Source organism: Colletotrichum abscissum (assembly GCF_030869225.1).
Source record: "Colletotrichum abscissum strain IMI 504890 chromosome Unknown Scaffold_15.1, whole genome shotgun sequence".
Classification (NCBI taxonomy): domain Eukaryota; kingdom Fungi; phylum Ascomycota; class Sordariomycetes; order Glomerellales; family Glomerellaceae; genus Colletotrichum; species Colletotrichum abscissum.
Window position 1 is genome coordinate 158,518 of NW_026850043.1, and position 11,727 is coordinate 170,244.

The 11,727-nt window shown below is 53.5% G+C and overlaps 1 protein-coding gene across 1 annotated transcript; it reads left to right on the forward strand.

The window, feature by feature from the left end:
* Nucleotides 1-6,095: 6,095 nt before the first annotated feature.
* CABS01_07013 (uncharacterized protein) lies at nucleotides 6,096-9,989 on the forward strand (the record flags this gene model as incomplete). The annotated part of the gene is made up of 1 exon (XM_060540377.1): nucleotides 6,096-9,989. One exon carries the CDS (start codon nucleotides 6,096-6,098, stop codon nucleotides 9,987-9,989), a length of 3,894 nt encoding a protein of 1,297 aa, XP_060403262.1.
* Between the last annotated feature and the right edge of the window lie 1,738 nt (nucleotides 9,990-11,727).

Here is an 11,727-nt window from a genome sequence, read left to right on the forward strand (position 1 = left end):
TATTGTGGGATACCGATATTGAAGGGGATGCCATTCTCGGATTTGTACGACATTACGAAGTCTCGGCTACTATGGAGGGGTCCTTCCTTGCGGCCGATGAACTGCAGGAGGCCGGGCTGTCCGGACTTTCATTCCTCCACCTTTGGTTGCTTTCTGCCTCCGTGATTTCTGTCATGCTTGACTATGGATGTGTAATCCATGATGTGAATGGCGTCATTTGAGTCAAGCTCTGCATGCCAGTTGTACTATTGGGGGGAATGTACGGATACGCCTCAGGGATACACGTATCTCGGTAGGTATGCACGGCTCACTCAGGTCTCAGGAACGCAAATCCAAACCACAGCCACCGATTGTTGTAGTTTGATGTCTGACAGGACCTCTACGGTCACACGGATTCCGAATACCGAACGCTCGTTGGCTGCATTGAATAGAGGCACTGCGGAGCGCGCACACTCTATCACCTAGTTGCATGAATAATGGCGGGTGCGTAAGGGTATATCGGACTGACCGTCCGCAGTAGATATTAGAGTTGCACCAGATTGTGATTGAGTCACAGAAATAGACAAGAGGGCGGATAACGGGGGAGCAATATGGTTCAGCTGGACGAAGTTGCACTGGGTTGCGCAGAGTTTTGCTACGAATACCGAGCCAGGTAGGTAGGTATCGGTATCGTGAGGCGGCTTTGAGGAGGCATGGAAAGGCTAAAGTAATGACCTGTCAAGAGAGAGTTTATGACTGTGCGGAACGGGTTATGTAGCTTAAGGACCAATAAGTAATCATTGAGACGGACAATGGGGCGCCGGAAGCAGTTTAATGTTTGAGAAGGGCTAACAATTTACGATGCAGGCAAACGGGCTACGGGAGTAAGTTGGACAGTTGGACAGATTGGGAGGATGTGTGCGTGCCTGAAGCTTGGTTTTGAGTGGTGGTGGATCGTGGAAATAGTTTCTTCATTCGGTAAGGACGTCAACAAGCATTGCAAGCATTCTGTGTTAGTTTGGTTGGTTGGGCGTTTGCGCCACCGGTGCGCCTGTGAGGTGAGTGCGCATTCAGTCCGACGCCAAGAAGGGGCCCGCAAGTATCAGTTGATTTTGCCCATGTTCCTCTGTGTGTGTGTTCGGCTCACAATCGAGGGTGAACGGCGCCGGGGGGGGGGGGGGGCAGAAGGTCATAATATCAGGTGGTACGTATGTACTCCGTATGGCTAGAGAGGAAGCCAAAAAGTCAAATTACGCTCTACTGTGATAAGATAGCCGTGGAAAGGAAAAGCACGGCGACGGGTCCGTGGTATAGATCTCTACGGCAGCCGGCAGCGCATGGTTTGGTCCATGGTGCGTGCATACATTTCCGGGAAAGGGGGGTTCAAGTTGTAATTGGATCCACGGACAAGATCCCACGCGGGCCGCGGACACGGCGAGCGAGCGGTTTCGAGTGGGATAAATTATAAAAAGGCATGTTTTGAGTTGGACTACGCGGAATTATGGTCCGTCTTGGAATAGCGGCATCATCTAAGAATTTGAATCCGCAACTCTCTCGACTGAACTGCAACATGGACGAGGGAGTGGTTGGCAGGTGTCGGGTGTGTGCCACCGCCTAGTGCGTGCGCTGTACGAATATTTTGTACCACGGTTCGTGTTAACATAGCTACGGAGTACCTAGAGGCTAGATGAAAGACAAGCCGAGGGTGAAAACGTGTACTTTGTATGAAGTAGTAAGGTACGCGGATCTCGGGAACTACCCAGAGGAATAAGGTAAGCTGTACTCCGTAAGCGGGCGGGAAACAAGGTGCAAGCAAGCCAATGTTCGACGGCCCTGATCACGATGCCGATCGACCTAACGTCTCCCGGCCTTTACAGGCTGATCCAATGTCCCGGTGAAAGTGCAAATGCGCCAGGAAAGTAATAGTTTGGCAGGGGGTCCGTGATGAGTCGCGTGGGACGCCGGGCGAAAATTACCAAAAATGCTCAATGGTAGACCAATGAAAGACGCTATTATGGACTGTATGACGGCGCGATATACCCATGCCCTGCCTTGCAAGTGGTGCCAAGTCACGGGTCCAGTTAGGCTGTAGAGTACGCGGAGATACGGAGTACTAGCCAGTGAGGGTCTGATTGAGTCTGAATTACGTTCTGTCAGACCGGTGGGAGAGTCATGCCCAGACTTTGCCATGCAGTCTTTTAGTCCAATGTGTTTGAGAAGAGTCGGAAAAAGATGGGTGAGGTGGCTGCGCATCGATCCGAGGCTTCGGCTTCCTCGTAAAGCCGGTTAGGTTAAGAGCGGCGGTGATGTACGTTCTCACACTCGTGTGATGAGATGAGATGAGGTGAAGTGAGGTGAGATGAGATAAGGAGGAGGTGAGCACTGAGCAGTGCAAGTGAGCGACTAGGGTGGTCATTCATATAGCATGGCACGCATGGCAAGCCGCAAGGCCAGGGTACGAATACTTACTGGTGACGGTGATGGTCAATGGTAAGCTGGTAAAGTACGGACAACGGAGTATCCGTAATACACCAACTACATAATCATGGGAGCATGGCGGCCATTGGCCATAGCCTGCCAGGGGCGCGGGGCGCAGGGTGATACGGGGATTTGGCGCAAAACAGATGCCGTGCGGATTGCTCCCGTCTGCTTGGAGGCTGGAGCCCATGGAACCCATGGAGACCTGTAGCGAGCGAGCAGTGAGAAGCGAGCAGCAGGTTCGCTTTCCCCCCTCTTTAAGGGATCAATGGTGTGGTGATGGTGGTGGGTCCCCGGGTGTATGAGAGGGGGAGGGGGGGACGACTGAGAGGCTAGAGGCACGGGGATGATGGATCGATGGCAATCTTTTGTGTCTTGAAAGTTTTTCTGCCTTGCCTTCACGAGAGCGAGAAGGATGAACGGGTCCGGAGATAATCATTAAGGACTCGGAAGTCGGGGGGTGGAACATGGAAGTATGAGCCCGACGGCGTTTGAGAGCAGCGAATTGGCGTGTTTTGGGGGCCCTCGCTGAGGAGGACCCTAATGCGATGAGATGCCCAATGGTGAGGACATGTTCGGCTAATCGGATACGTGTAATACACTACGAGGCGAAGGCCACGGCCACAGTCCAATACTTTTGAGCTGGATTGGGATGAGTTGGGACTCATTGGAAGTTGAACCATCAGTGAATGACTGTGTTTAGATGTCTTTGGAGAAGCGGGCTTGGAAATGAGTGGGCGTGGCGCTGAGCTGAAGGGGAGCTTAGGTACGGATTCAGCCTACCGTGCCACGAGTGTAATAGGAACACTGTAGCTAAGGCTAGGCATGGGCGTACGAGTGCTCCGTACCTTCGTATGGTAAGGTATTATAACGGATACGCGGTTGAGGAGGGATGGATTGGTACGCCTTACCGTCCGTACTTCGTAAGGTACCTTAATGAGTGAGTGGGAGCCTGTGAAGCATGTACCTCTGCAGCTTCTGTGACGGGGGTACCCGCCCTTCGGAACGCTACGTCCATTTCAGAATAGGTTTTCCGATGAATGGTGGGCAGCGGCGGATGGCTCCATTGCGTGAGATTCAGGTAATCAGAGTGCGAGAAGAGAATAGTGTTTGAGAAATGGAGAGGCAGAGAGCGAGTGAGAGTGAGACCAATACCGATGCACCTAGGTACCTACCAGGAGTGATGATGAGAGTGAAGAGAGAGAGATGCGCGGACTTAAGATACGCGGTCAGCCATAGAAAAGTGTACGTAGTACGTACCCTGGTACCTTGTGTCAGCAACTCAAAGTGAATGGAAGGTGAGGTGGCCTGGAAAAGGGTTAAGAACTTAGCAGATACGTACCGATCCCTCCAAGACGCTTGGCCGTAGGGTCGTCCAATCCCAGCCGGGTCTGAGAGAGCAATGTCTCTCTTTCCTTAAAGGCAAGCGGAGGAGCAGAGAAAAAAAAAAGAGACAGACAATAATTCAATTTCCTGTATCCGTAAGAGGTATCCGTACGGCGCAAAGTACCTAGGCGCTGATAAACCAAAAAAGCCCCTCCCCCCAGAAACAGCTTGCATGTGCTTGACACACAACACACCTCACACACGCTCTCTCAGATTATCTATCTCACGACACATGCACACTCTAGCCCAGTCAGACGTACCTTACTCCAGCTGTCTCTAGTCTAGCTTGGTCTGGTACAAGTAGCCACCAAATGAGCACTCCGCCTACGGATACGGGTACTTCCACACGGTATGCTGGTCTTGCTTTTTTCTTCTTTAAAGTATTCATCATTCTTCTCGGCCCATCCTCATTCCACTTGTCTTGCTACACACTCCTGCTTAGACACCGTACACCCATCTCCCTCCCCCCTATGAGTCTTCAATCGTAGGGATAATTTGGACACCTCGCTTGTTGTACAGAAAGTAGGATCGTACTTTCTCTCTCTTGTCGGTTGGCACGGGCTCTGGCTGATTGCCAATACCTCAGAGGATCAGTAGAACAGCAAGCAAGTCAGGTACGTACTTGGCGCTGAGCGGTTCCCATTGCTTTACCTTGCCTTACCGGGTACCTATCTACCCAGTAAGGTATTGTACGCAGTCTCTCCCTTTACCCTCACTTTGCCTTACAGTCCTTACCTACATTACCCTACCTTACCTTTACTCCCCGGTCTGGTTGGCCCTTCCTCACCTTGTCTATGATGGCATGATAAGACTCGAGAGGAAGCAACGGGCGGCAGAGGCGCACCTGTCATTCTACGTTAGCTGGCGGTTATTATGTAGTAGTAATGCCATTCACTGGCAGGCCCAACAGCATTTGCTCTTTCCCAAAACAATGGACTAATTTCCCTCCTTCCTTTCTTTCCACTCCTTGCCCTTCCATACCTGCCCTCCCCATATCCGTACCTTCCCATCCTTTACCTCGCCTCACCTCGAGGTACCTACCTAGGTAGTATTCACCTTAAGGTACCTTACCTTGCCTTTCTTTCTTTACCTTGACCCATCTTACCCAACATATTTGTCCGTCATTCATCATCCAGATCCATCCATCACCAGTCATCGCTGGTCACCTTCGCCTTCACCTTCACAGTCACTCGCTGTTTGCATCTTCCTTCTTACCCTTTGTTGTTTGTCATCCTTCTACCGCCTTCTTACCGACCACGCGCCCCCGTTTCTTTCATCTTTTCTTCACCTCCCACACACCCAAACTCTGCGCCTTCCCACACCCCCCGGTCCAAACGACTTCACCTTTCCAAGTGGCAAGTACTGGCGCCCTTGACAGCTCCCAGTTCTATTTTCGATCACCACCATACCGATAGACGAGGGGTCCCGCATCTCTGCATCTGGGATCTGGATCTAATTCATTTTCACTCTATTTCTGCCTGGCAACTTATCCTAACCGGGACCGAGCAGGTGTCCGTATGAACTATCCATACAGGCAATCCCAATAGGCAGACGTCGTTGACTTGCCACCTACACAACTCCACCCACGACCGGACTTCTCGCTACCACCGCCGCACCTGCCTACGCTGCCTGCCTACCAACGCCAAAGTCCCTTTCATCTTAACGACTACACACCGAGCGAGGCCCCATCACCTTTTTTCTCTTTGCCTTTTGTCGACTCTTCATCTCACGATTCCCTTTGTCTCAGAGTCGTCTTCGAGTCTCATCGCCCGAGCCCTCTGCGGCATACTGCTTTACGGATCACCTCCCTGCTGCCGTTGCAAAGGACATCGCATCCGTCTGCAAGCTCTAGTCAAGAGTTCCACCCTGACTAAGTGACTAATCATCGACATTATCCGTCCTTCGTTTCGCGGATTACGAATCGCATAGGAAAACTCTCTGGGTAGACTACTTCATTGTGGTCATTGAGTGGATAATACTCCATTCGACCCTACTCACACAGAGGTACTGACATGACCGATATACCACCTTCTTCTTGCGTAATGCCGTTGACCCGCAGGGTTGACATATCTTGAAATGCAGTATCTAATGCCATGTTTGAAATAGGTTCTTGTAGTGGCCGAGTCTCGGGCATGGGTCGTCCAAACTGAGTCAGTCGGTCAACCTACTATCAGCAGAGACCTTGATTAAAACTTCTGCCGACCGGACGAGACAGACACTAATCCTCGTACAGCAAACTCCATCTTGTCGTCATGGCGAGTATCTCATCTTCCACTGCGACCATATCGCAAAATGGTCAATCGGATCTAGACCAAGATCGTAAACGCTGGTTTGCAGAGTTCGAAGCGCTCAAAGCCCGCTTTGAGGCTGAAAAGGAGAATGTAAACGCCAAATTCACCCAGCAGCAGCGTGACGCCTGCCACGATCTCGACGAGGAGGCCCGTTTCGCCGACACATTAAATTTGCCACAGAAAGCTCGCGAGCTCCTTCAAAAGTATCAGCACGAACTTCGATCCCATCGATATGCCGCCTGTCAGCAAAGGCGTGATGTCGAGGAAAAGGACCGCGCAAGACGCGAAGCAGACGCTCTTCGAGAACATCACATAGGTTTCCCCGTGCCCGGCAACTACTCTATACGCAACACCGGTTATCCCCCAAACGCTGGCATGCTGGGACGTACGCCAACAAACCCGTCGGCTCAGATTGTTGGCGCGCGCGTTGGTCCAGCTGGGCGCGGCTCGCCTTCAACCATGCCGATGAGCACACCTCCCCAGCAGGCACGTCAGCCCCTACCACAAGGCCCCATGGTGCCAAATCAGCCTATTCAGCAGCGGCCGACAAACGGAATGCCCGGCCACGGCAGCTCGGCCCCGATGCCGTCTCAACTCGACCACCAAAGTCGCCAGTCACAGCAGGTCAACCAGGGCCACCCAACTCAAGGACAGGCCTGGATTCACCATAACCAACCTGGCCAGCAGCAGGTCTCACCTCGAACTTCAGCCTTGTATCACCCGAATCGGCCAGTCAATAACCCGGTGACAAACGGTGCCCCTCGGGTGCTTCCTTCGCAACCACATGTTCCTACATTGGGTAGCAATCATTACGGCCCTCCGAGAGCCGGGTCTGGACAGCCTGTCAATGGCACTCAGCACAACCTCGCCGATCGTAGTAACCGGGTACCTCTGCCGCCCATGAATGCTGGCCCCATGGGTTCTCGCGTGGATAGACTACAGGCGAGTGATGGGAGAAATTTTGCGCAAGGCGCCATGTTACGAGCGGAAGATGGGTTGAGACATTCTGTAGACTCCCACTCTGACAGCCATAAGATGGCCAAGAGGAAGTCGGATGCCAGCGACATGTCATCTAGAGATGCAGATCCGAAGCGCGCAAGAACTGATACGCCACAGTCAATAGCTCCCAGGACGATCACCTTTGCCGAAGTTTACCAGGACGGCAAAGCGGAATACAAGCACAACATCGTCAAATTTGAGGACGTTTTCTATATTCTGCGATGCGACGAACACGGTGTGCATTTCAAGCAGAATGCACTCGCAGCGGCAGCCAAGCACCTCCACGGCGCTTCCCATGGTCATCAGAAGAAGGAGCACAAGTTGGCGGTCGAAACTATCGGATTCCACGTCATGGATTGTACGGAGGAGCTCGCTGCAATGAACAACGAATGTGTCCGCCTTGCTTTCGAAAATGGTTACAAGCCCCTGAACCAGCTGCACGGCCCGAAATCCGGTGGCAAACGACAATCGGCCGCTCACACGATGGCTCCTGTCAGGGACCCTTCAGTTTCCGATTCATCATTCCAGGCAACCCCCAATAGCGCGGGACCTTACCAAACGAAGTTGGAATCGAGATCACAGGAGGAGAAGCAGCAACGTGGTGGGGATCACATTATGAATCCAATTCCGGGTGATATTTACCACGCAAAATGGCCAAGGAGCAACAAGCTCTACATCGTTATGATACTGGGCTGGACATCCTTGAAGATGTGCGGATGGGATGGCTGGCTCAGCGACACACAGCTTTGCGACAGGAAGATCAGGCCTACGTGCTATACGTACAACGACGAAGGAATTGGTGGCTGGGCGCCTGGTTACGGAGATGGCGAGCCGCGTGAGTTGGATAGGGATGTCCCCGTTCTGTGGTTTGAAAAGAATGGCAACACCAGATTGGGTTGGCTTGGCGTTAAATTCATTCTGAAGCCTTTGCTGCTTGACGACCCTGACCGATCCACCGATCCCTTGGACCCGGCCAACAACGCGAGAAAAAAGTATGCTGAGATCCGTGGGTACGACTCGTTCGAGGCCATGCTGGCCCATGTGCAGGCAAGTCAATCACCGGCAGGAGCAGAATTGGAGTCGACGACAGAGACGGCGACGACGGGGACAATTCCCGCGAAGCTGCCGTCGTTTGCTTCGGCATCGGACTCGGACCCTGTACCCGATGTTGACATGTACGACTTTGGCGACAATCCTCCTCCAGCTGACGATTCGGATGACGAAGACTACGTGGAACCGAAGCGCCGAAATGGCCAGGATTCAGATGACGACATGGCGGATATCGACGAGGGCCCAACTACGCCTCAGCAGCCTCTCAGGCGGAGCACTCAGGAGGTGCGGCCTACGTCGCGGCTGAGCGAGAATGGTTGGATGACGGGGAGATCTGGAGCTGCTGCTGGCACTCGTCTGTCGGCCAAGAAAGAGAAGACGGTGGTCGATAGGGATGATGTGGCAATGGACGATGCTGTCCAAGTAACGCCGTCCAAGGATCAAATCGATAGCAAGGAGAACGCGACACCCGTCACTGCGCACACCAATGGAGGACGTGTTGCGGTCGCCCTGGGAACCCCCGCGACACCTCAGTCAGCATCCGCAGAGATTGCTGTGAACAGGCCGACCTCAGTTCCCAATTCCGCTCCTCAACCTGATGGCAGCGCGCCTGTGAGCACCGTATCACCAGGCTCGAGCCAGACGACGGTTATATCGGCAACTGAGCGGCCTGCACTTACTGAGATTGCGGGGAGTAAAGCTTCTCAGAGACCAAATGCTCAAGATAGCGCGCATCCGGCGGTAGAGGATGCAAAGCCCCGGCAAGACAGCGAGAACCAGTCTCCGATGGACCAAGCATCAATGGCAAGCTTGGCCCAGAGCGCGATGAAGGCTGCTTCCAAATCGCCAAACCTCAACAAGGAAGTTCCCCGTGTAAGCCCCAAGCTGCAAATTGCAGACTTGGTCAACGACACAGCCGGCTCTGAAAATGCAGCCCGTCGGCCTCTACCATCCAAGTCGTCCCCAGGCGCTATTGAGCCAGCGCCACTCCGACACCCATTGCCTCAGAAGCCCAGTCAAGGTGTTCATCTCGATCAAATGACGAGGGCTAGCCAGCAGCCTTCGCCCGCACTTTCGACGAAGAGTATCAAAGAGGCACCGTCGCCGGCGTTGAACGGCCCGTTTCCTCAGCCCCCGCGGAGCGCTAGCGCGGCCAGCGGCGAGAGCGCTGCTCGTCGACCTGATCCTCGCATGAGCATCGCGAGCATGAGCAGCAGCAGTGCTCACGATGACCAGGAACGAGGGGCGATCAAGCAGACGGTGGTCATCAGCACGAGCAACGGCACTGCGTCGGGTAGTAGCACTCCCAAGGTGTTGACGCATGCCAGCTTGGTCAACAGTGAGCAGTGGCGTGCAGTTCGGGCATCGGAGTCACCTCGGGTCACACCTGCGGCGCTTCAATCGCCTCTCATCGACCGAAGTGCAGCGGCGTCTCCTGCTCTAGGAGGCAAGAGAGATGTCGAGAACTTTATCGACGTGTCAGAGTTTCACCAGGGCAGTCAGCACTGGGTGCAGCCGGGAAAATTCCTGCGCTTCCACGCCGAGGACGAATCGAGCAGCATCATGCGAAGCAAGCAAGAAGACGGCATGGAGGCCGTTGTGGATGCTAGTCTGGTCAAGGCAGCAAAGATGGCGGGAACGACAGTACAGTTGGAGCTTAAGACGGAGAAGGGCGAGAAGGTTGAGCAGAAGCTGGTGTTTGAGGCCAACTCGTTGACGGGCAGCCAACGCGGAGCAAAGCTACAAGCAACCAAGTTCTACAAATGGCTGTCGGGAAAGAATCCAGACATGCAGCACCTGTATTGAAATGAGATACTACTGCGGTTGAGGAACCCAAGAGCGGTCGGTGTTGCGTATGTCCGACTAAACGGCGTCATGGGGTTTAGGCTCTTGGTTTTTTTTTTTCCCTTCTCTTTTCTCATTGACCGTGAACCGCAATACGGGCTCGGTTATCGGCTGTTAGACTGGCTTTCGCAAGAGATATGGGATATTCCGAGGCGGAAAGCGATGCTGCTTAGTCGCTCGGTATAGTGATTCGGGAGTTTTGGGACAAGGAAAACGTTGGGGATTGTTAGTTGTGGGAGAGCTTTCCGCTGGTATTGAGACGGAGATGTGTTGTTAGTTGAGCGGTATCAGGCGCATGCCTGCTTGATTGAGAATTATAGCACAAATTGATATTACATAGTTGAAAACACGTATGAGGGAGAGTTTCAAGAACGTGGTACCGTAGCTTGTGAGTGAAGATGGTGGCGATGAGATTGGGATGTTGATCCGCAGTTCAGTTAGGAGGTTACCTTAAGTATCGGCCATTTGTTATCCGGACTTGAGTCTTGCACTAGAACCCATCATGCATGCTCACGACTATCCATGCGGGATGAGTTGCAGCTGGGATGAATAGTGGATCAGTAGCTTGCCTCCCTGGTGTTACCCGGGGATGGATGAATGGAGGAGGGATGGGAGCTTGGGGCGTCTACGGTCTGGGTTGTGAATTTGCATGTGATTGCCGGGGTTGAAGTGAGAGGGCTCAAGTGAGATGTGAGAGGTGGTGAGTGAGAGGCTGGGTGAGATGGAACTGAGTGTGAGCCTGAGCACCGGCCGGAGCTATGCGAAGTACTGCGGGAGGTACCCCCAAATATCAGCAGGCACGTGGACGATGACCAGTCGCACCTTACCGGCTTAAGGCAGGTAGGTACCTCAGCCATGGATGGAGCAGCTCCAGCTGGATGCAGCAGCGTAGCTCTCGTCGCAATTCTTCAGCGCTCAACTCAACTTTGCCCGGCTTGATCCATTTCTCGATTCTTTTCTCCTTGTACAACTACTCTCCTATTTCACTTCGCCCTCCTCTATTTCGTCTCTGGCTGCAAATCAACAGGCCAGGCAGTCCGATGCCGATGCCGCGACGGACACTCTAATGTGCGACCAGCGAGCCACTGCGACGACCTGATCCACGACTACCTTACTCGACTACCGTACCTTACGAGTCTACGACTGCCCGCCTGCGACCGAAACCGATAACGACGTTGCTATCCACAAAGTCAGACAATTGCGATCGAATTCGGCTTTGGGAGGATATGCGCATGCCATTGCAGAAAGCCTCGTTCCCTCCGTTCCTCTAACCCTCTTCTTCAACCATCCTGCGACAACCACCGCTGTGCCCTTTCGCTAGCGAATCACCCCAACCGCCAATACTTGATCCGAGTCGAATCTTGCATTCTACAACCATCGAGCACGACAACGAAGACAAGAAAGACGCGCAGAAGCCGCAGCGGCCCCGAAAGTCTGCGGAAGCAGTGGAGGACCACGGACATTGATGGCTGCCTTTGTGAGAGAAGAGACCCTCCCCGAATCACCCCCACCCCCGACCCTCGCCCACCACATCCTTGCCCTGTAGTCTGTTCGTCATTACGGAGCAGCCTGCGGATACCCAGACCTTGAAGCGCACCGGCTCCGCCCTGTTCCGCCGTGGCCGAAAAGAGTGACAGCGAGACGGAGGCGGGCATGTTTGAATGTCTACCTCCCGATCTTGTCTATCTGGCCTTGTTCA